Consider the following 24427-nt stretch of genomic DNA (forward strand, 5'->3'; position numbering starts at 1 on the left):
AGAGGCGAGGACCGGCCCTGGTTCTGGCCCTTGGCCGTCACCGGGAGGAGGGGGAGGGAATTAGGAACCGCCGGCGCCGACGCTGACGAGCTCATTTCTCTTGTGCCCTCTCCTTGCTGTTCCTAGAAGCAATTATGGCTCCCACCTTTGCCCACCCTTGCCCACCGCCAGCTTCTGCTTAAAACCGTTACCCATTCAGTCAGCTGGTGCAGCCATCTCATTGGGGAGAGCGGCTCCCACTCTCGGGGCACTTTTCGTTCTCCTACAATAATAACTGCCCCTTTCGGGGGTGTTTAACTCCTTCCTGGGTGAGGGGGAGCTGGTGAGCAGACCACGAGGGGGCCGGGGAAGCCGAAGGGTTTTCTGGACCAGCGGGCACAGCGGTGGGCGTGGAGCCCAGCCCGGCCTGCCCTGCAGGCCCGCTGGCTCATGGAGGCAGGGAGAGGGCGAGGGTCACGGGAGGAGAACACGGGTACTGGGACCCACCGCACCCCCCTCCTCGCCTCAAGACGTTGGGTACATGTCTTTGCTTGGAGGGTCCCTAGTTTTCCCACCTGGAAAACGTGCATTTCACATCTGTTTTTAAATTTCCTGTACTGGATTCCATGAATCCCTCCAAAACTCCCAGGAATGTTTGGTAATTAACAAGGTTATTGCGTGTGTGTGTGTGTGTGTGTGTGTGTGTGGAGGGGGGTGCAGTAAGGATTCAGTTCTGCTGGTGAGTGACCAAGACTTTTCCTGGTGGCTTGCTGGAGGCGGGATGTGAAGGGAGGATGGAGGATGGAGGACGGAGGAGGACATGGAGCGGGAGGGAAGGGAAGACAGGCCGAGGATGGGCCCTGGGAGGCCTGGGCGATGGGCACTAGGAGAGGGTTGAAGGCACAACCCCTGTCCTAGCTGGTCCTTGACCCCGTGTTCCGACTGCAGGACACAGGGGACATTGTCAGGAGAGTGGGTGATAGTGCTGTGCTCTGCAATGTGGGAACACGAGAGAGACAGAGAGAGAGAGAGAGAGAGAGAGAGAGAGAGAGAGAGAGAGAGAGAGAGACAAGGGAGGCTCACACGGTTCAAGGTCATCTCTACACAAAGGCCCTGAAGGCACCCTCTCCCCCCCTCACCCCCGCAGCCGGTCCTGGGAGCTCCCTCCAGCAGCCCAGTGGCCTTGGCCATGACGGTGGGAGGCTGAGGCCTGGGCTGACGGCTGGGCTCCAGGAAGGCACGGGGAACATAGGAGGGAACCTGCCTCTCCCTTCCTCCCCACACAACCAGGAAGTGGTGCAGGCCTCCGAGGCCCTCTGAAGGCCTTGCCCCATCGAGTCTCCTCTGTCCCCAGGAGACAGGCAAGCTCTGGGGCATGGCATCGGCGCTTCGGGCAGCGGGGGGGGGGAGGGGGGGACAGCTTTGCTCCGCGGTCATCTCAGTCCCTCCTAAAGTCCTCACAGGAGGGCCCACAGGGCGAACACATGAGCCATCACTGGGACAATCGGGACAGGCACCTGCATGGCAGCACCTGGCCTGGAATTCCACACTCTGAGGCGTTTCACCTGCTTTACCTGCTCACGTCGCAGCCATAGCCCAAGGCCGTTTTGTTGTCATTGCCCCTCAGGCAGGCAGGAGAGGCCATGGACATGCCCATATTCTGAGCCCGAGCCGGAGCCCCACGGAGCACACCGCAGACTTAGCGCGAGGGACTAAAGCCCAGCACCATGGCTCCGTGCTGGGTGACCTCAGACAAGCCCCTGACCCTCCCTGAGCTGCAGCTTCCCTCGCTGAACAAGGGGGTGAGGGCGGCGAGGATGTAGGGACTTGACAATACTACTACTAACAATAATGATAATAAACACAGTGAGACATTTACCGTGAAATCCATGCACTGGAATATTACTCAACCATAACAACGAAATGCTGCCTTTGCCACACTATAGCGGACCTAGAGGGTATGACGCTGAGCTAGATCAGTCAGACAGAGAAAGGCACACGGCGTGTGATTTCACCGAGAGGCGGGATCTCAAGAGCAAAATGAACAAAAAAAACAAAACAAAACGAACTCCCTCCACACACACCCAGAAGGAACCCCCGGCCGCCAGGCGGGCGGGGGGCGGGGCTGGTGAACAGGGGACGGGATTAACGAGTCCTGGGTATAAAAACACCCCCGGGAGGGGGGGGGTGTAAAGCACCGCGTAGGGAATACAGTCCATCGTAGCACAACACCATGTGCGTTACCAGGGCGACCCCTTCGTAAGGTTGGTACCTGCCTAAGCACCATGCCTGAAACCGACACGCTACTGTACGTGTCCGCTGTCATTAAAAACCAGCTTTTCAAGAGCCCAGGGGTGAAGTGTTCCCTGTTTCCTGTGTGTTGGGCGAGGGAGCAGGCTGAGAAACGCGCGCAGAAGAGGGGGCGAGGGCAGAGGCGCCCTCCCCGGGGCCCTTTGGGGGTCAGAGGCCCTGTGTGTGCAGTTCTGCCCCCCGGTTGGGTTCCCGGGAGCCGGGGCCAGGGCTCCTGAGAGGAGAGGGCCCCGAGGCCACGTGACCCCCTCAGCCGCACACAAACAGCCTGGCAGCGTCCTGCCACCCGCCCGGGGCGCGGGGAATGGAAACTTTCGCCGCCACCAACAGCAGCGTTTGCAGCGACTTCCCTCTCTGTGGTTTCTCTCTGCCGTTCCCTCGATAAAAGGGCTCGGGGCTGCACACACGTACCCAGCATTCACGGATCTCGTAAGAACAGCCTCCTCTCAGGACCAGAGCCGCCTGGCCCAGGAGGTGCCATGTACCCCGAGCTGGGCCACTCCCCGCCCCGGGGGCTGGGCGCCTGGCTGACGCTCCGTGTGTCCCCCCTGTGCCGCAGGCTCCGCGCGTCGGCCGCCGCCCGGGGAGCCAGAGACATGGGCAACAGCGTGCGATCCGGCCCGGCGCCGCCCGAGAGGCCTCCGCCCTGCTCCGACGGTAAGTCCGGCGTCCTGGGTGCGAGGCTGGGCCCTCTCCCGGGAGAGCCTGGCATGGGCACGGACAGGGTGGTGGGGGATGCTGGTCATGGCTGAAACAGGGCCCTGGCGTCCCTGGGAGTCCCAGATCCCATCTCTCTCTCTCTCTCTCTCTCTCTCTCTCTCTCTCTCTCTCTCTCTCTCTCTCTCTCTCTGCTTGTTGTGAATGTTAAATGGTAAAGGAGACAGGGCAGGGGCTGCCCGGAGGGGGCGGATTGGCCAGCATCTCCCAGAAGGGCCGGCTCCCTCTGTAGGTGCAGAACTTGCGGGCCCCCAAATGGGGTGAGAGGTGTTTGTGGACTCGGACGTCCCACTGGCTGGTCTAATTCTGAAACCCAGGCCCTCGATCACCATACCCCTGCCTTAGAGCCGCACCACACTGCCATGGGCACCACAGTGTCATGGGCACAGGCTGCGTCTTCCCGCGCTCTGCCGGGGCCTTTGGGAGTGCCACTGGATGAAGCCAGACGCTGGCCCTGGGCAGCCTTCCTGAGAGTAACGGAACTCTCGGGGGAGGGCACCAGGTCCCAGGTGAATCGGGGACGACAGAGGCCGGCGTTTGCAGCGCTGCCAGTGGAGCCGGGCTCCGAGCGCCACGGCGGAGAGCAAGGCGGGCGGCTCGGGCCCAGGGTGCCAGCGCCTCCGGCAGTGCAGCCTGGCTTCCGGTCCGGGCGGGGCGCCCTCTGTAGCTGGGGAAGGGATGGTCAGGGGGCCAGGCCATCCTATCCGTGACCCCAGGCTCGGTCCCCGGAGACCTCGGGACACGTCCACCTCCCGTTTTCCATCTCGGCACTCGGACCCAGCCTCCCTCCATCCCAGGGAGGGCCGCCCCTGGTGCCCTCGGCCCCCCTGCATCACGGCGCCAGGCAAAGGCCACAGGCACAGGTGCCACTGGCATGGCTGCCACGCTGCAGCCCACCGTGAGCGTGGACACAGCCAGGTCTCTGCCCTGCCTCGGCCTCCTGCTCACTCCATCACTTCTGTGACCCCTCCCAAAGGCAGCCTCCTCGCTTCGTCCACAGTGCAGGCACCCCAGTTCTGCACGCGCCCCCCCCCCCCGGCTCCCCAGGCATCCCTGCCCATGGAGGCCCTGCTCCCCACTCCAGTCAGGTGCAGGCCACTCTGGGGACCCTTCTTTCTAGCCGGGTGATTGTCGTCCCCCCCCAAACCTAAGAGGGGAAAGCACCGTCCCCGGGACAAAGCCGGGAGCAGGTGACAGGGGGAGCAGCGCGCGTGCACCGGGCTGAGCCGCGGCCCTGCCTCCGTGCAGCGCTCCGGCCGTGCAGGCCGCTGCTGGGAACGCGCTTCCTCCTCCCGACTTCTCCTCCCGACTTCTCCAAAAGCTCAGCCGCACTTCCTCCCGGGTCACGGCCGCTTCTAGAGAACGGTCATGTAATGCAGAAGCCCCGGCCAGCCCAGGAGGCACCCCGCCCCCAGGAGGCACAATCCTTCTCCGCCCCCCCCCCCATCCATCTGTCCTGTCACCTTGCGCCCTGGGGCCACGGGGCCTCACGCTTGAGCACGCCCCATGAAAACAGGGGCCTCCGAAGACGGGCTCATTTGCCTCCGACTCTGACATGCAAATGGCCGTGGAATAAGTGTCTCTGTTTCCACCGTGTGGGTGGGTGGTCACCTCCAGAGAGGAGGTGCAGGGGTCTCCCCAGCCCTGCACCCCCCGGGGCAGAGAATTCCCCAGGTCGTGCCCGGTGTGTAACCCAGGCAACCACATCAAGGGCTGGCGGGTGGCTTTTCCATCCCCCCCACCCCTGAAAAGTCCCCCCAGAGAGCGGCCGTAGCTCGGTTTCCTCTTTTCTCTGACAGCCCCGAGGACCAGGGAGAGGAGGGGTGCCCAACGCTGCATTCATTAGCGTCTGTCCCAGTGCAGCTTGGGGCGCGGGCTTTCACCCAGCACGCACCCCCTCACACCCAGGCCAGCTCATTGGGGCGTCTCCCAGGCCGGAGACCGAGGGGGAAAGGGGCTGCTTCAGTGCCCACATGTCCCCTCTGGCCTGCCTTGCTGTGAGGGGTGGAGCGCCGAGCACAGAGACCCCCCAGGAGGCCAGCGGTGGGCGCCCAGACAAAAGCGTTTTCTGAGCTTCCAGGCGCCCGTGCAGCCCCCACGCCGGGGCTGGCTGAGCCCCCGGCTTTCCCCGCCCGGAGCTTCACAGGCCATTCCCCATCAGCCTTGTTCCCAGAGAAAGAGCCACCGCGTCCCAGAGGCAGCGGGACGGAGGGAAGTCGGGCCGGTCTCAGAGGCTGATGACCTCGCTGAGCTTCTGGCATTGTCCCCTGGCGTGGCCTGAGGAGGGGTATCGCTGTTTATATAAACTCTGCTTGGGGTTATCTGGTTGCACCAAGCTGGGTGGAATGGCCATCCCCCCAAAAGTTTTCGAGGAGTCGGCGGCTTGTTTTCAAATCATGCCCCAGAGCTCCCCTTCTCCACGCTGGTGCACAGGTTCCACCCCTGCTCTGGGTCACACCCAGACGGCGGCGCAGACTGACCCAGGCCTGGGCACGCCGTGGAGTGGGGAGACGCACTTTGCCACCCTCAGGGGGGACTCAGTCGCATCGCGAGATCTCCCCCCCTGTTCACTTCCTCCCTCGTCGCCCTGATCTGAAGTGAGCTCCCACAGACCCCTCTGCGGGGATGGAAACAATGCTAAGCGGCGCATTTACATAGCACCCGGCCCTGCCCGGGTGGAAAAAGGGGTGGGTGGGGCTCAGGCAGGGGGGAGGAGGGAGGCAGGAAGTCTCAGACCCAGTCTGGCACCTCTCTGTGAGGGTCTCCCGCCTGCCTGCCACGTGCCCCTGGGAAGTCAGCAAATGCACTTCCTGCCTGTGCCCCCCAAGACCTGCTCTTCAGAATCCAGCAATGGTGGGCGGAGCCACGCACCTAACTGCTTACAAGCCCCTATCCTCTCCCCCCTACCCCCTAAGCCCCACCCCCTCGGCATTGTGCACTCAGAGCTTGCAGAAAACAGAGCTGGCTTCCAGTCCTGCCTGTACACACACACACACACACACACACACACACACACACACACACACACGAGACCAGAAGTGAGCTACCTCAGCGGGTCTCCATGGGGTTCCCTGTCCTCATTTGTGAAGCGGAAATAATTAGTTGGTGCCAGACACGATTCCGTGTGCTTTGCACCTGTCAAGGACGGCCCTGCACAGAACCAGTTAGCGTCGCCTCCACTCTGAGGAAGCCGAAACACGGGAAGGTTCAGCTCCACGCCTGAGGCCACGCCGCTCAGAAGGGGGCAGCTGGCGGCCTGAGTCCCTCCCTCGCCCAGACCTCACGGGCCCCCGAGAGGACAGGGACGGGCCTGCGCGGAGGCCTGGTGCTCTCTCCAGTGCGGAAGAGCATGGTCACCGCCATGCCGGGACCCCCGGGAGGGGTGCCTCAGGCTGGAACCTGCACAGACCTTTGCTGGGACCCCTTGCTGGCCCCGGAGACAAGCTGAGGTGGGACAGGACCGCACACCCTTGGTTGGACGATCATGGCTGCCACAGGAGCACGCACCTGTCCATCAGATGCAGGGTCTGCACCGCTCGGAGGGGGACTAACAGAGTTGTCAGTGAGCTGAGATGGAGAAACACATCCTTCAGCAAGCAGCAGGGCAGGTGGTACGGGCTGTGACCGAGCTGGTGGTGGAGGCAGAGCTGGTTCCAGGTGGTGTCACCTGGACCGGGACCGACACTCGCTTTCCCGACGATGTGTCCTCAGGGGAGTCTCCACGCAACAGCAACATCTCAGAGCCTCCGGGGCTGCTCAGGGCCCAGGTGCCCATCTGGCAGAGAGACACACAAGGCCTGGGCCACGGCGTCTCCCTTTCCAGCCCACAATACAGACCCACGGGTGTAACCTGTGTCCTGTGGGGACTCCCAGGACTGGGAGGGCCTTCTGTCAGGCCAGTGTGCCCAGCCCTGTCTGATTGGCTAGTTGTATGGATATGTATTTCCTGTCAAAGAGACGAAAGGCAAGGCCTGCTTTGACCCCTCTGCAGGCCGTGGCCTTGGGAGTGACTCAGGATCTAAAATCAGCCCTAGCTGGTGTGGCTCAGCTGATTGAGCGTCAGCCTGTAGACTGAAGGGTCCCGGGTTCAATTCCGGTCAAGGGTGCATGCCCTTATAGTGGGCTCAAGCCCCAGGAGGCAGCCGATCCATGATTCTCTCTTGTCATGGATGTTTCTATCTCTCTTTCCCCCCTCTTCCTTTCTCGCTGAAATCAATCTAAGTATATTTTATAAAGAAAAGGTGTCTAAGCAGAAACTGAAACCACTGGGGTTAGCTCCTGGCCCACCAGCCACACCGAGCCGCCGTGCCATCTCAGGAGCCTCCTTTTAATAACTTGTTCCAGCCTGTGGAGGACGAAGCGGTCCCCTGGGGAACCAGGCAATTACCTGCCGGGGAGAGCCACAGGGCCATGGCCTTACAAACGGTCCTCATCGCCCCCAGCGTGCTGTTCCAGCTTGCCTGCCTCGGTTTCCCCCCCTTAACATCAGAACGTATGTTCCTTACGGAGCATCTGATGTGGCAGATGCCGGGTCTGCTCGATGCTTATAAAGGAGAGCGGCTAAAAAGTTTTCAGTGTTAAAAAAAAAAAAAAAAATGGCGATACTTTAAGGGGGGGGGCGGGGGGATAGGCCATAAAAAGGGGGCCTGTCCTCTTTGACCAAGTCCCCTCTGTGGCCGGCGAGTTCTGCCTGGGCCCCCGTCCGTCTCTGGCTTCATTTCCCATTTTTACCCGTTTGCGCGTGTTGTTGGGTCTGACTCATTTCTGAGGCGGGTTCTCCGCAGAAATGACGTTTGTTCTTTTGAATTTCGTCTTCGGTTCTCACCAAGTGGAGCTTGTTTGGGGCGGATGAGAACATGTTCCAATGTACACGGCTCAGCGTCGTTGGAAAATGTGGGGTGCTCTTGCCTGCTGTGGGTTTGGGGTTTATTGAATGAGGACTCCGTCCCATCGCACAGACCTGGTACCAGCTGCCCCTGGCTGAGCAGGCTCCTGGGTCCCGACCCAGTCTGAGGGCGGGGGCCAGCTGTAGGGCGGGAATGGGTGAACCCCAAGCCCACTCGCGCTTCTGAAAACCCGCCCCGGGATTCTCTTTGCAGGCCTTGCGCGGGTTTCGCCCTGTCATCTGTTTCCTTATCTTAGGTCTGCAATGTTCCCGCCGCCTTCCTCAGCGCCCCTTCAATAAGACACCCCTCAATCTCATTCAATTCTAACACTGGGCTCTCCATACAGCCAGGGGGTTGTGGGGGTGAGGGGACAGCAGCACCTGACAATACACTTTAACTTCAGGAGCAAATTTAAATGTCCTAGTTCAGTGGTCAGCAAACTGCGGCTCGCAAGCCACACCCGGCTCTTGGGCTCCTTGAGTGTGGCTCTTCCACAGAATACCATGGCCTGGGAGAGTCTATTTTGAAAAAGTGGTGTTAGAAGAAGTTTCAGTTTAAAAAATGTGGCTCTCCAAAGAGATTTCAATCGCTGTCCTGTTGATGTTTGGCTCTGTGGATGAATGAGTTTGCCAACCACTGTCCTAGTTGCACTTATTTCACTGCAGGGACCAGAGCTCGGGGGTGACATAGGCGGGACGCTGGCGTGGGATGGCGTTCGGAACCACCTCCCTGTGGTCAGAGCTGACCTAAGGCCGGCACCTTCTCCAGCGCCTTCTCCAGCGCGTCTTTGGTTGTTCCGATGCTGGTGATGAGGCCGAGCTAGCTCTTCAGAGGGCCGGGCGAGGGCAAAAGCCCGGGAGAGATTTCCCGGCCACGGTGAGCCGGTGCGGAAACGCCGCAGGAAGCTCACCTGTGCTCTGGCGCAATGGAAACTCCGCCCGAGCCCGCGTTCCCGGCTTTGAGGCCGTTGTTCCTGTGACGGGGTTGTGCTCCTGTTTCAGTTTCTACCCGGTTTTGTTTTTACGGCGAGGAAGGAGGGTGGTGCTCTCTCCCAGCTCAGTCAGGACTCTGAGGTCAGAGCCCGGGCCCCAGGGCTGACGCGCAGGCGGTGGCACAGGCCGTGGCACAGGCCGTGGCACAGGCCGTGGCACAGGCTGTGGCACTCTCTGTTAAGGTCACAGAGAGTGGACATGCGTCTCCCTGTCACGGGCCCTGACCCCCTTTCGGGGACTCGGGCCGCCGTGAGTCACTTTTGGTTTCCATCTGACACCGGGAGTCGTTCACTCTGCATCTCAGTTTCCCCAAGTGACAGTACATTTCACGGAGCTGTTTCCCCATGACACTTGCTTCTGACTCATCGGTCGGTTGGCAAACAAGTCAGACCCTCCTTCGTCTTTCATACCCACTCTGTCTCCTAAGCTCTCCTTGGACTTGGCTAGTCCCGGACTGTAGGACTGTGTTCGGCAAACTGCGGCTCACGAGCCACATGCAGCTCTTTGGCCCCTTAAACTTACTTGAACTTACATACAGACGCAAATGCAGAGCAGGCAGGGCCCTATGGACTCTGCCCTGTCTCAGTGGCAGCTCTCCATCTGACATGCTGCCGTTGTCGAACGAGCCTTGGCAGTGGAATAGGTCAGTGGTCTGCAAACCGCGGCTCTCGAGCCACATGGGGCTCTCTGGCCCCTTGAGTGTGGCTCTTCCGCAAAATACCACGGCCTGGGCGAGTCTATGTTGAAGAAGTGGCGTTAGAAGAAGTTTAAGTTTAAAGAATTTGGCTCTCCAAAGAAATTTCAGTCGTTGTACTGTTGGTATTTGGCTCTGTGGACTGATGAGTTTGCCCACCACTGCTCTAGGACGTATGAGTTGTGAGGGCAGTGTCCAGCAGTCCCAGCGTGGGGGGGTCTGGGTCCAAGAGAGTGGCCTGTTTGGGCCAGCCCGGCTGCCATGCCCAGTGCTGGATCCTCCGAGTCTCCTCACTTGTGTATTCCCTAGAACTGAGCTCCATCCGAGCAGGAAGCCTTGGCTTTCCGTGTACAACTGTGCTTACCCGCGAAGTCACTTAGCGAGTCACTGACGACGAATGAGGAAATACGTACATTGCCCCCAGTTTTGAGTTCTGATGGCCGGCCAGTAGACGAAGTGATAAAGCGTCCTAGCAAACAATCACTATGTTTGTTGATGTGTCAGGCACTGCAAATATTACCCTGCACCTGCAATTAAGGCAAATCGCGACAGCCGGTGTGGCTCGGTGGTTGAGCATGGAACTGTGACTCAGGAGGTCACAGTTTGATTCCTGGTCAGGGCACATGCCCAATAGAGGTCTCGATCCCCAGCAGGAGGTAGACAATCAATGACTCTCTCTCATCATTGATGTTTCTATCTCCCTCTCCATCCCCTTCCTTCCTGAAATCAATAAAAAGTAGACTATTGTTAAAAAAAAATGGCTCAGGCTGTGAAACAAGGATTTTGCTTACTGGTAACAAGCAAATCCATATCGTATCGCCGGATCTCTCATCCCCCGACAGTAAGCTGTCCCTGTGTGACCCAGACAGCGTGCTTTCCTCTCACAGTGCCTACGGAATTACTTCCCTTTCGAGGACTCGGGCCGCCGTGAGTCACATTCGACGAAAAGGACGTAATTTCTCCTCCCCCCTCCCACCGAAGTCCCTATTAACTAGCTCCCTAACGCCGTGCCTCGTATTCTCAAAGAAGAGGTGCTTTTCTGAGTTTCGGAGTTCGTGTTTTCCGGTTCTGCTGGGTCCTCAGAACTCAAGTGGCCGACCCTCCAACATCGTCACCTCGATGTTATAAATGCAGGGCCCCCAAGGCCCAGAGAGCCCCTGGAGGCAGTGGCAGGGAGCAGAGGTGATGGGAGAGGCCTTTTCCCTTACAAGGGCTGCCAAGTGCTTCCATCTCACCGCCTAAGGGCCCTGCGAGGAGGAAGCGTAGCCCATGCGAAAGGTGGGAGATGGGTCTAGCAGGCGCGCTGGGACTGGCTGAGATCGCATGCAGCAGTAGACAGTGGGCAGACCCTGATGGCGGGTCTCATGGCCTCTGGGTCCCTCCTCTCAGATGAGAAGAGCCGAGACCAGGCAGGCATGAGAATGGCGGTAGGCCCTGCCTGCCCCTCAGGGTACGTACCCTCAAGCACCTACGGAAGAGAGGAGCGCCGACTGTATACATTGCTACTGCAAAATAAGTGAGGCATCTCCAGCTGAAAAGCCCCCGAGAAGGACTCATCCTTGTACCCGCGCCTCCCAGGACCTTGTTCTAGCTCCTTGTAAAAAACAACAAAACAAAACAAAACTAAACAACAAACACACAAAACCAACAAACTCTTTTCCTGTTTCCTCAGGGGTGGAGAGCGACTTCCTGGCCGTGCTGACCGATTACCCATCTCCTGACATCAGCCCCCCAATATTTCGCCGAGGGGAGAAGCTGCGTGTGATTTCTGAGTGAGTTAGCTTTCAAACCTTTACAACGCCCCCCCCCCCAAAAAAAAGGAAGGATGAACTCGATTGGGGGGCCGTGGTTAGGCTCCAGCTGTAGCCGTGAAGTTCCCTATGAGCCCTGGTCCTGAAGTGAAGTGAGACACTGGCCCTTACAGAAGGCCTTCCTGCTCCACCTCCCCACCCCCCCGCCCCCGCATGCTGCCTGTGCTCTCACACCTCCCGTGGCTCCCCATTGCCTCCCGGTTGACAATGCAGATTCCTCGGCCGTTTCTGAGGTCTTTTATCGTATCCATCTCAGCTCCCAGCACGGGTGCAGTTGATATCACATAGGCAGGTGCAGGCCCAGGAAGGAAGGCCCGGGGGCCCGGGGAAACCTCTGAGGATACGCACAGTATGGCCTTCTGCCCTGTTGTCGCTCCCTGGTTGGAAATAGTCTCCAGAACAGGGGCGGGGAGCCCTTTTCCTGCCCAGGGCCATTCGGATGTTTATAGCATCATTCGAGGGCCATACGAATGTATCGACTTACACATCAGCCTGCTGTACGGGGTCAGACATTTCGTTAACTCACCCCTCACGCCTTGGCAGGGCCAGACCATGTGATTTCTCAGGCCTCACACGGCCCGCGGGCCGGACGTTCCCCATCCCTGCTCTGGAACAAACAGGGGCTCTACTCCCCTCTATCTCAGTCCTCGTGGCCACAGACGGAGGAAGCGTCCTGGTTCTACCCCAGGGCCTCCATCAGGCACTCGCTGACGTACAAACAGCCTCTGACTGTGGAATGTCGGCTGGAAACCTCAGCTTCCGATCTCTGTGCCTATCGCCTGCACGTGGGACGATTTCCTAATTAGCTTGGAATGTGGGGGGGCGGGGAGGAGGTACTTAAAAACTAAGTTTCCATATGGACTCATTTGGGTCAACGTGGCCCATGAAAGATCTTAAAGAACAAGGTGGCCTCGTGCGAGTCCGGGTTAGATCCAACGGCTCTGTTCATTCCTGCCTTGGTGTGGCCCACTCGCGCTGACCCTCCCCTCCCCGCTCTTGTTCCCGCAGCGAAGGGGGCTGGTGGAAAGCCATCTCCCTCAGCACCGGGCGGGAGAACTACATCCCCGGGATATGCGTGGCCAGAGTGTACCACGGGTGAGTGCCCGCCTCGGACAGCGTCCACACGGCGCCGTGTTCATGCCGGCGACGTGTCGCTGGGTGGAGGGAGTCCCGCCTGGGGTGGTGGACATCGGGGGGTGGGGTGGGGGTGGGGGCACTAGGCTGGAGAAGGTGAAGTCTCTTCTGCTCTCACCCGGTTCCTAGAGACGGGGCCCTGCGGGCTAGCCCATATAAGCGAGATGTAGTCCCAGCTCAGTTGAATCCCAGGTTCTATTCTGGTCAAGGGCACGTGCCTGGCCCTCGATCTTAGTTTCCTGGCCCCCGGGGCTGTGGCAGGGCGCGGGGCACTCACGCCGCCTCCCTCCCGCAGCTGGCTGTTCGAAGGGCTGGGCAGAGACAAGGCCGAGGAGCTGCTGCAGCTGCCCGACACCAAGATCGGCTCCTTCATGATCCGGGAGAGCGAGACGAAGAAAGGTGAGCGGCCCACCCACCTCCCCACGCTCGGGTCAGACCGGCAGGCTCGGCTCCTGGCCGACGCGTTCATGGTCCGGCCACCTCCCTCCTCCCACGAAGCGCGCCCATCAGGCCGAGGCGGGAGCTCCCTGCAGCCCAGGTGGAGGGGAGGCCTGCATGGAAGCCCGGGGCCGACACAGGCCGTGGGGCCTGGACCCGCATCAGATCTCTGCGCTCAATTTTCTCAGCTGTGAGATGGGAAGGAACCCCTCCCCTCACACTTGTGGTGGCCTTACAGCCCAGGAGACCCCCAGGGCTAGCTCCCTCTGTGCCCAGCAATGGAATCAGAAATCTCCAAGAAGCAGGACCACAGATGCACACCGCACACACCCTGGTCTGATCTGCACAATCTCCTCACATCCCATGCACCACGTCGTCCAGCGGGAACGACGCAGCAGGGCTCCGGGGTTCTGAGCAGGGTCCCCAGTTCCAGCTCCAGCAGGGTGGGTGCTGGAGGAGCCACGCCCCCTCTGTAAGCCCAGGCCCCCTTATCCATCACCATCACGTGGGTGGGGTCAGCTGGAGGAACATATGTAAGTGAGCAGACGCGAGACTTGGGCCTTCCGTGTGGGTCCTCCCGGGCTGAGGAAGGATGCCAATAACTGTTGGATCACAGAAGACGCTTGTGGGTTCTCAGCCTGTTCCTGGCTCCTTGCTGACAAGGAGGAGGACACCCAGCCTCTGCGGGTATTTTCGGAGAGCGAGATCAAAGCCCAGACGATGCTTGTCCCAGTGGCCCCGAGGCAGGAGACCCAGAGCCCGAGCCTCCAGCTGGTGAGGGTGGGCGGGGAGCCCGGGGGCACACTGCTCTAAAAATAAAAAGATCCCCAGGCAGCTGGCCCACAGGGTAGGTGCAGGCCCCGCTCCCTCGGGCATGTAAAGTTCTCGCAAGCTGACACCTGGCCCCTGGGCCATATCGCCTAGCTTCAGGCCCCGCTGAGGTCACCGAAAGACACATGCCGGGTCCAGTCAGAGGGTGGGCCTGGGCCTAGCGAGGGACGCCCCTCTGAAGGCCAGTCTCAGGCCTGCTCAGGACCAGGGTCCCAGTCGCCGTACCGAGCTGCGTATCTCCGGCTGTGCCACTTAGGGGCTCTGAGCCTCAGTTTCCCCAGGCCTTGCTGGGAATTGATGGAGATATTGTCCGAGTCCAGTTCTCCATCTTCCCCCCGAGGACAAATCAAGGCGGGGAGCATGGTGAAGGCTCTGCTCGCCCTAAGCCGTAAGGTGCTGCCCCCCTGAGGCTGCTGGAGGGGGGAGAGCACAGGTCCCGTGTTTCTCGGGGAGACCCAGAAAAACGTCTTCCCTGCCCCCCTCCCGCGTGTCTGAGAACACCAAGCCCAGGTCCGAGGGAGCCGGGCCGGGAAAACAGGGGCGTAGCCCTGAGGCCTCTCACAGGGGAGGCGCCGGAGGGCATGTGGGCCGAACTCAAGGAGCCCCAGGTGCCCAGCGGAGGCACCCAGACTCTCACCCCCCACACAGCCCAACGGCCCAGAGAAGCTCCCCCAGTGGGAACATCACAGAGCAAAGACAGGCCTCTCCGAAGCCAATGAAACGCTTTTTTTTTTTTTTTTAAAGAGAGAGTGAGCCACATCCACGCAGACGGGGTTCTCGTGGCTGCTGCTCCCGACACGGGACTGTGCGTCTGGGCGTCAGCGTGGGACAGGCCGAGAAAGGCCCTCGGCCTCGGGGTGGGGGTGGCCTTTCGCGGGGTGCCCTCGGCTCGGGGCCCCCGGGATGCCCCTGACCGCCCTCCCGGCCCGCAGGCTTCTACTCGCTCTCGGTGCGGCACCGGCAGGTCAAGCACTATCGCATCTTCCGGCTGCCCAACAACTGGTACTACATCTCTCCGCGGCTCACCTTCCAGTGCCTGGAGGACCTGGTCAACCACTACTCCGGTAAGAGCCGCCGCCCACCGGACGCCCCACCCCACGCCCCGCCCTGCTCACTGCCCCGAGGCGCCTCCCTCAGGTGCCTGGGGGTCTGTGCTCTGCCGCCCCGCCTTCTCCACGTGCTCCTTCCCTGCTCGCTCGGCCTGTAGTGAGCACCAGGAAAACACAGCGAATTTCCAGTTTGCCCGTCCCGTCAACGAAAGAGGCCGGGGGCCCCGCGTTCCCAGCCACGGGCGGCTCGCACTTCCTCACGCCGACTGGACTGCGCAGCTGCAGGCCTCGGGCTTTGCTCTGCAAATGCTCCCCCCCGTTTCCCCTTTTCTGCTCGGCAGGCTCCTCCTGGGCCCTCAGCCCTTCCCTTTTTATGCTTAAAAAAATAATAATTTCAAAGAGAGGAAGGGAGAGGGAGAGACAGACAGAAACATCCACGATGAGAGAGAATCACCTATCGGCGGCCTCCTGCACGCCCCATACTGGCCAAAGAGCCCACAAGCTGGGCATGTGCCCTGACCAGGACTCGAACCCTGACCTCCTGGTTCATATAGGTCGATGCTCTACCCCTGAGCCCCACCGGCCAGGGACCCCCCTCCTTGACGAAGTGTCAGTAGAATCCCGCTCGCTCTGCCTGTTAGCCGCGTTCACCCTGCTCTGCTCTGCTTCCCAAGGAGCTCTGAGAGGCCACGGCTCGGTCATTCATGCCCAGGGCCTCTCTGGGCCCAGGACGGGGGTTGGAATGACCCATGCTGACCAGGACGGGGTCATCCGCTGAGGGGGTGGGGACAGAGCGTGGTTTTGATGAGGTTGATGGGACAGGAGAGCTGAGTGAGACCGACAGGCCCAGAGGACAGGTCAGGAGCTAGGATTTTACTTCTCAGAAAAGGGAGAAAGAGTGAAAAGGCGGCGGTTTCTGGAAGTTGCTGTGGAACTGGCGCTCATATCCCACAGCTTTGGGCACCCTGGGCTGGCTATGCGACGCTGGGCTCCTTTGCTTCCCTGTGTATGGAGGATGCTGAGGATTCCCTGCTGGGGGACGCTGTGCGATGCCTGGGGTTGGTGCGCACAAGCGCTGGGAAGGCGCCTCCAGGGCAGAGCTCAGCTCCTCCTGCCCCGTAGCCAGGGCAGCCCCTCCCGCCTCCTCCCTGAGCTACTGGAAAGGAAGAGGCTGCCTTCCCTTTGCTGGTGTCCTCCCCCTTCCAGGTTCAGGCCGGACCTGACCCCTGGGGACCGTTAGGTGTGGGGTCTTGCAGGGCCTTTAAGGAGGAAGAGCAGACCATGAGGCTGGGCTCTCGCCCTGGCCTCTGAGACGCGCAGCCATGGAGGAGGCATGGTCACAGGGGAGACAGGGGCCCCGCTCCGATGCCCGAGGGAGCTGCGAGGCCTGGGACAAAGCCCTCGGCCTCTGCGGGACCCAGGTCCCGCTCACGGAGGTGGATGCGGCCCGCCTGCCGCCCGCAGGGGTGTGGATCACTCAGCGCCATCACACCTGGAGGTGACGCGGCGCTCCAGCCTGGCGTGCGGTGGGTACAGAATAAAAGAAAACGCGGATTATTTCTGTGACACCGAAAACCCAGAGGCTCGGCTAAGAATGAAAGAGGAAGGAGTCCTGGAGACGATGCACTCGCACTGGGTCTGAGTAAACATTGGTTGTGGTATTGGCTCTTAATGACAATCATAGCGAGGTGTGCAGACCAGAAGTTTTGCATAGACAAAGGCAAGCATGAGGGATGCCGCCCCGGGCAGGATGTCCTGGACAGGGCGGTCCACGGGCTTCCGGACAGGCTTGCCAGGACCGTGCACCTCCAGGCTCACCCGGGACCGTGCACCAGGCAAAGTACCCGGGACTATGCACCAGGCAAAGTACCCAGGACTATGCACCAGGCAAAGTACCCAGGCCTGTGCACCTCCAGGCTCACCCGGGACTGTGCACCAGGCAAAGTACCCAGGCCTGTGCACCTCCAGGCTCACCCGGGACCGTGCACCAGGCAAAGTACCCGGGACTATGCACCAGGCAAAGTACCCAGGACTATGCACCAGGCAAAGTACTCAGGACTATGCACCTCCAGGCTCACCCGGGACTGTGCACCAGGCAAAGTACCCGGGACTATGCACCAGGCAAAGTACCCAGGACTATGCACCAGGCAAAGTACCCAGGCCTGTGCACCTCCAGGCTCACCCGGAACCGTGCATCAGGCAAAGTACCCGGAACCGTGCATCAGGCAAAATACCCGGGACCGTGCACCGGGCAAAGTACTCAGAACTATGCACCAGGCAAAAGTACCCAGGACTGTGCATCAGCCAGGCTCACCTGGGACCATGCACCAGCCAGGCTCACCGGGGACCGTACACCACTAAACTCACTCAGGACTGTGTACCAGGCAAAAGTACCCAGGACAGTGCACCAGCCTGGCTCACCCAGGACCTGTAAGCAGCACTAGCACAGAGCAGAGCCTTCCCCACCACCTCGTGGGCCTGCACCAGGAGCCGGGCCGCAGTCTGCTTCACCCTGTGGTACCTGAAATGGGACTGAAACCCTGAAATGCTCCAGGCTCCTAGGGACCCCAAGGTTGAAGCAGCGTGGCCAGTTTCCCCACCCGCCTGCCCGCCGGCTTCTCCTCGGGACGGCGTCAGCGTGGCTGTGCCCGGCGGGGTCTGCACAGCGGCTCTGCTGCACGGCCTGCTTGCACTTACTTCCCAGGGGCCCGCGGGCAGTGACCTGCCATCTGCAAGCCTCAGTTTCCTCATCTATAAAATGGGGGATCAGTGCCGCCTACAGGATGGCGGTGAGGACCCAGAAAGCTCCAATGTGAGACGTCTGGCGATTGAGTGTCCCACGCGCAGTGGTGGCTGAGGGGGCAGAGGGTGTGGGACACAAATGAGGCCTCAGTTAGGGCCAGAGAGACAGGCAGAGGGGACGGGGGCCTTTGAGTGTCGAGCTGGAGCTGAGAGGTCTGAGAGCCTGAGGGAGTGTTCTAGAGATTTCCACAGATGGGAGGAGGAGAGGCCTGTGTCCAGACCCCAGAGGCAGGAAGGACCTCTCTCTCCTCTGTGTCAGGGGCAACGAGCTGCTCTTGGAACAAGAGCCTGGCTCAGCGTCCAGGCGGCAGGTTGGGTCACATCGCTGTGACTTGGCCCCAGGACCCTCGGTCTCCGCATTCCGAAAACGGGCCCAACCGTGCCGGCGGCTCAAGGACATGGCCTCGCTCAGTGCTGGGTTCATGGCCAACCTCCCTTCCTTGTTGCCAAACTTGCCTCCTCGCCCTGATGTAAGCTCTAAGGAAAGACTGTGTCTGATCGGTCCCTCACCCCTAGTCACCCCCTCACCTGTGAGGCCATTTCAATTTCCAATCCATGACAGGTAATTATTTCAGATTCACATGCAATTAAGCCCCCTCTGACCTCAGGGTCCAATCTCGAGTTTCTCGGTGTGGGACAGTGTGGGTGGGCGTTCAAGTTCAAGGTGAAGGGCAGACTGAGTGCTGGAATGGGCATCCTTGGTCGCCACCCTCTGAGAGCCTGGGTTGCTCCTCAGTACAGTTTCCTTTTGTTCTTGGGCCAGGACTCCCTCCCCCCCCCCACACACACACCCTCAGGCCCACGCCTGCGCTGGCTGGGGCGGCGCCTGCATCACTGACCCGCTGTCTCTCTGTCCTCAGAGGTGGCCGATGGCCTGTGCTGTGTGCTGACCACGCCCTGCCTCACCCAGAGCACAGCCGCCCCAGCCGTGAGGGCCTCCGAGTCACCCGTGACCCTGCGCCAGAAGACCCTGGACTGGAGGAAGATGTCCAGGTGAGGGGCCGGGGGCTGTGTGTGTGTGCGTATGCGCGCCCCGGGCCAGCGTGTGAGCCTGGCACACAAACCCCGTGGCCAGTGACAGCCGGCCCTGCTGGACCCTGACGGTGGACACACTGGGCGGGCACACCCCACGGAACCCCTCTGTTCCCCGGGGGCAGACCCAGCCTCGGGCCACGACCCTAGCGCCATCCTGGCAGGGCCCCAGCCCCCCAGTTCTGCAAACATGCCCTGAGCCCCATTCGGCGTGAGCAGAACACTTCCTAGCAGAAAGAGGCCACTTCCCCTTCCCTAATGGTTAGGATCCTGAAGAGGATCACACCGAGAACTCCTGTGTCATTTAATATTCTTCTAGACTCCCTCAGAAAGTTCCAGCACCAGCAAAACCCTAAAGGGGCATCGTTTTTTTTGTTATTGTTTTTTTTTTTAAGGGAAAAGCGTTTTCCACTGATCTATTTAGAGCAGTGGTCAGCAAATTCATTAGTCAACAGAGCCAAATATCAGCAGTACAAAGACTGAAATTTCTTTGGAGAGCCACATTTTTTAAACTTAAACTTCTTCTAATGTCACTTCTTCAAAATAGACTCACCCAGGCCGTGGTATTTTGTGGAAGAGCCACACTCAAGGGGCCAAAGAGCTGTGCGTGGCTCGCCAGCTGCAGTTTGCCGACCACGGATTTAGAGTGTCTGCTATTGTATTTTAGGGGTTTGTATAGGTGGAGATTGATTGGTGGGTTACTTTATTAATTACCGTATTTTTCGGACCATAAGACGCTCCGGACCATAAGACGCACCAGTTTTTAGAGAAGGGAAATGAAGAAAAAAAGATTCTGAAACAAATAGTGTCCTAAAATATTTTACGTGCATTAAAACCCAACATCACAGTCATAAACACATGTAATCAACCCTGTAAAGTAAACAGCAGCATTTAGAACCATTTTAGAGCCGGGCAAGCACACAGAGACCACACAGAGCCGGGCAAGTAAAAAAAAATTTTTTTAAAGTATATGTGTAGGCTATATTTGGACCATAAGACGCAGGGACTTTTCCCCCCCACTTCTGGGGGAAAAAAAGTGCGTCTTATGGTCCGAAAAATACGGTATATACTGAAACAGACATCCCATTGGAAAATTTTTTTAAAAAAATCAGAAGTCAGAGTTGACTGGGAGATAAATAAAACTGCTCTTTCTTATAAACATCATCAAAAACAAACAAACAAACAAAAAACACTCATTACAATTTGCAGTGAGACGTTTCAGCCATGGAAGGCAATGGTGGTTCAGAGAGGTTCAGTGACTTCCCTAACGTCACACAGCCAGAAATACAGGAAGCAGAATGATAAAGTTAGAGAAATGCTAACCGGGCATTTTTTTTCTTTTTTCTTCCCCCCCGCCCCTTCCTCTTCTCTCTCTCTTGTCCTGACCCCTCCTCTCCCTTCCTCGTTCCCTTTGCTCCCCCGCACAGGCTGCAGGAGGACGCCGAGGGCGTGGGGAACCCGCTGGGGGTGGACGAGTCGCTCTTCAGCTACGGCCTCCGGGAGAGCATCGCCTCGTACCTGTCGCTGGCGGGCGATGGCCCCGCGCCCCTGGACCGCAAGAAGAAGAGCATCTCCCTGCTGTACAGCGGCAGCAAGCGGCGGAGCGCCTTCTTCTCCTCGCCGCCCTACTTCGAGGACTAGCCCGGGACGGACGGACAGGCGGGCGGGCGGGCGGGCGCACGCTGTGTGCCCAGCGGGCGCAGACTCTGAACTCTCGCCTCGGGTCCAGCCGGGGGCCCCGTTTGCCTGGTTCCTGGGAACCTCGCCTCTTTCAGGCGCCAAGAGAAGCTACCTGAGCTCGCGCGCCCACCTCCTCTGTCCACCTGGGGACACAGGGCCCTCCCCTTTGGCGTCGGGCCTGTCCTGGACACCGGACCTCGACCCGCGAAGGGACCGTGCAATGCTTGGAAGAGCCTGCCTGTGCGCTGTGTGCTCATCACGTTTGCGGGGAAGACAGCCCCTCTCTCCCAAGAAAGGACGCAGGGCCCACCCCCAGCCATGGTGCTCTGAGCTCACTGAGGACACCGCGGAAGGAGAAGAGCTGGGAAGATGAGCCAACAGCTGCGTCCCAGGAAAAGGTCCCTGCACGGCACCTTCTCAGCCGTTGGTTGGCAGAGGCCTTGGTTCATGCGCGCCGCCTAGCGAAGGAGCTCAGGGGCCTTGAAAGCTCGCCCACCGTCCTAGCTAGCTCTGAGGCTCTCTTTGCCCCGGGTCTCAACACCACGTATGCAGAGGCCACACGGCCTCCCCGGCCTCTGCAGGGGCGAGGCCCAGGGGCGAGGGGAGGCTGCTGGGAGGGGCTATGGTGCGGACGGACTGTGCCAGTGTCCACCATCTTCCGCTGCAGCTTCCCCGCACAGAGCTTGGAGGGTAACCCCTAGTCCCCACATCCACGCGCCCAGACCCCCTCCTGGCTGCGAAGAGGCTCCGTGTCCTGTCCGATGTGAGGTGCCAGGAAAAAAGAAAAAAGAAAAAAAAAAGACCGCTGAGTCCCAGGCCCCAGCCGAGGTCCACATGCGGACAGAGAGAACGTGTGCAAACGGAGATCACGAGAGGGGGTGCCAAGGCAGACAACGGCGCCTGGCTCTGCGTGGGACAGGGGTCACGGGGATGACCCCGAGCCCAGGTCTCAGCTGGACCTTTGGAGAGAGAGGGCGTGGCTGGGCGGAGGAGGTCAGAATGGCCGCCCATTGATAAGTTCTAGAGCCTTCATTTGACCAGTGTTTTATCCTATGAAGGGAGTGGCTCACACACACGGATCCAAGAGCTGAGCTTGGGAGCGGAGGGGCTCAGGGGGGCTCAGTTCTGGCTCCATCGCTGCAGGAGATGAGAGAGCAGCGGCCAGGGCCTCTCGAGGAGAAGCCGGGTCTCCAGCTGCCCACGGCCCTGCCCCTGCCAGGAAGGCTGCCCGGAGCCAGGCCTTGCTCTCCCCGCTGGCAGGGGCAGGGAGGGAAGTGCCTGTGTCGGGGTGCCTCTCGCTGCCCCAGGAGGGCATCTGTCTGTCCGTCCGCATTGCGCATTCTGCACTTCTGAGGTCACTGTGCTCACCGCACGTGTTGACGCGTTTACATGCTTTTCTGCATCCGCAGAGCCCGGGCCGATTACGCCAAGAGACATCTGGGGTTCCCTGGCCCCCAAAAGGGCTTCACGGGGACTGGCCGAGGCCTGGGCAGTGCCTGCAGCCCGTGCACACTGCCGCGGACATAAAGCCGGGGCCGCCACCGGCCAGGTGTCTGCACAGGGTCCCCCGTGGGCTTTCCGTGGTGACTCACGTGGGGAGGACACGCGAGGGATTTCTGAGCGGGAAGCATTACGTTTTTGCTAAATCATGTATTTATTCCTGATTAAAATAAACCTAATGCGTATTTAACCCCCCTGGATGGAGACAGAGTTTCCTGGGCGAAGTGGGGGGGAGGGGGGAGGGAAGGGGAGAGGGTCGTTCAGAAACTGCCCCGGGTCCCAAATTCTCAATTCAACGTGCAGCTGGGCAGAGACGGAGACAAGAAGCCCCCAGAGAGGCCCCGCTGGCCGTAGGCTCCATGGGACGAGGGCAGCCCGGCTCTTTGGCCTCTTGAGTGTTTAGCAAAGGCCAGCTTAGGAGGACCCTCATTAAGTCAATAACAATGGACCTACCTGTATAGTTTAAGTTTTAAAAATTTGGCTCTCAAAAGAAATTTCAATCCCTGTAGAGTGGAAATTTGGCTCTGTGGGCGAATGAGTTTGCTGACCCCTGTGCTGGGTCAACAGTCCTGGCCCCGAGCTTTGCGGAAAGACGCGGTTTTAATCAAGAATAGGCAGCCGGCTTGCCTTCTCTCCCCGGCATCTGCTGGTGAGGGGCGCGTTGAGGAGCTGCTAACGGAGGGAAGTATTTCGGTCCCTGGACCCCACGTGGCCTCGCGGGCCTCCCGGGGGCTGCTGGGAGCGGTTGTAAAAGCTGCTCCCCGGCGACGGGAACAGATGGCCGGTTTATTTTTACACACGCTCCCATTTGTGAGAACAGATTCGCTTCAGAAATTCCCCAACACCCACACTCGAGAGAATTTTCAAGGAGAGGTCTGCCTTCTGCGCCTATGAGAAGGTGTTGGGTGTCTTCTGGGTCCTACTGAGTGTCTGGTTCCCAAGGTGGCCCAGGCATTCCTGGCCTGTCTCCCTGGGCCTACCATCTTGGGAAGGAGACAGACTACGTTGCTGGTGGGAATCCTGAGGATGGGCAGGGCAGCAGAGGGCAGGAGGGCGGGACCATGTCGCACACAGGACAGGGCCACCTTGTGTGGTTCCACTGGTGGGAGGCACCTAGTCAGGCAACATTACGGAGGAGAAGAGTGTGGAGAGTCATTTTCCTTTAGGTACAGAGCTTCTGCTTGGGAATAGAGTTCTGGAAATGATTCACGGTGGTGATTGCCTAAGCCTGAACATGTGCTTAGTGCCCCTGAGTTGTACACTTCCACGTGGTTAAAGTGGCCAACAGGACCAGACCAAAGATGCAAACACACAACACAGTCCCATGGCGATGGCTCCCACATGCCCAGGATGAACCCAAGGTGCTCAGTGCAACCTGGCTGCTCTCTGCCTCCCAACCCCATACCCCTGCCCAGGAGGGCCCTGGCCCCAGATGCACCGCAGGCCTACAGATTGAAGAAGAGTCCGGCATTCCCTTGGCGCCTGGACTCTGCCGGCGTAGTCCCACACAGTCCCACACAGTCCCTCACAGTCCCTCACAGTCCCTCACAGTCCCTCACAGTCCCCCACAGTCCCACACAGTCCCACACAGTCCCTCACAGTCCCCCACAGTCCCTCACAGTCCCTCACAGTCCCTCACAGTCCCCCACAGTCCCCCACAGTCCCTCACAGTCCCCCACAGTCCCCCACAGTCCCCCACAGTCCCTCACAGTCCCCCACAGTCCCTCACAGTCCCCCACAGTCCCTCACAGTCCCTCACAGTCCCCCACAGTCCCCCACAGTCCCTCACAGTCCCCCACAGTCCCTCACAGTCCCACACAGTCCCACACAGTCCCACACAGTCCCCCACAGTCCCTCACAGTCCCCCACAGTCCCCCACAGTCCCCCACAGTCCCTCACAGTCCCCCACAGTCCCCCACAGTCCCACACAGTCCCTCACAGTCCCCCACAGTCCCCCACAGTCCCTCACAGTCCCCCACAGTCCCCCACAGTCCCCCACAGTCCCCCACAGTCTCCCACAGTCCCCCACAGTCCCATACAGACCCTCAGATTCCTTCACAACCCCTCACAGTCCCTCAGTCCCTCACAGCCCATGCAGCTCCTCAGAGTCCACGCAGGCCCACGCAGTCCCCAGCCTTCCTCTCTCCTGAAAAGCATTCTCTCCCCTCCCCCACTCCTTCTCCTGCTCTTGGCTGGAGCTCCTCTCTGAGCCGCCAGAAGTCCCTCTCTTCAATATCTGCTTTCACTATCTGCCCTCGCCCCACAGCAAACGCCAAGCTTCCTGAGAACCAGGGCATGGATATTCAGCATGGCGTCTCTAGCACCTGGCACCGCACCTGCCAATGGCTGGACACCAGTACAATGAGAAACTCATCAATGACAAAATAGTTTTCAGGCCTCATGGTCAACCAGGTTATTACTTCCATCGTGATTATTGTCATCATCATCAATATATCATAATCATCATTGTAGCACCACATTATCATCATACTATGATCATCATTGCCATCACCAACATCATCCTCACCATCTTCACTACCATCATCACCATCATCATCATCACCATCATCAT

At 59.7% G+C, this 24427-nt stretch overlaps 2 protein-coding genes across 6 annotated transcripts in view; one reads left to right on the plus strand and one right to left on the minus strand.

Moving 5' to 3' along the window:
• Nucleotides 1-22045, plus strand: part of SLA (Src like adaptor) — a 43163-nt gene extending 21118 nt beyond the window's left edge. For 3 of the 5 annotated variants that reach the window (XM_045581288.1, XM_036437533.2, XM_045581289.1), the window contains exons 2-8: nucleotides 2849-2946; nucleotides 11251-11350; nucleotides 12398-12484; nucleotides 12819-12922; nucleotides 14725-14856; nucleotides 18504-18636; nucleotides 20103-22045. In XM_045581288.1, coding sequence (XP_045437244.1) covers nucleotides 2886-2946; nucleotides 11251-11350; nucleotides 12398-12484; nucleotides 12819-12922; nucleotides 14725-14856; nucleotides 18504-18636; nucleotides 20103-20316 — 831 coding nt within the window. In that variant the 5' untranslated portion in view covers nucleotides 2849-2885 and the 3' untranslated portion in view covers nucleotides 20317-22045. Of the gene's footprint in view, nucleotides 1-2705; nucleotides 2947-11250; nucleotides 11351-12397; nucleotides 12485-12818; nucleotides 12923-14724; nucleotides 14857-18503; nucleotides 18637-20102 lie in introns of those variants that run through there. The other 2 variants (XM_036437532.2, XM_036437534.2) reach the window with 2 other exon arrangements.
• TG (thyroglobulin) overlaps nucleotides 1-24427 on the minus strand; it is a 131951-nt gene that overhangs the window by 34355 nt on the left and 73169 nt on the right. The gene's annotated exons all lie outside the window — the stretch shown is intronic.

This window comes from Pipistrellus kuhlii, unplaced genomic scaffold (assembly GCF_014108245.1).
Source record: "Pipistrellus kuhlii isolate mPipKuh1 unplaced genomic scaffold, mPipKuh1.p scaffold_m20_p_14, whole genome shotgun sequence".
NCBI classification, from domain to species: domain Eukaryota; kingdom Metazoa; phylum Chordata; class Mammalia; order Chiroptera; family Vespertilionidae; genus Pipistrellus; species Pipistrellus kuhlii.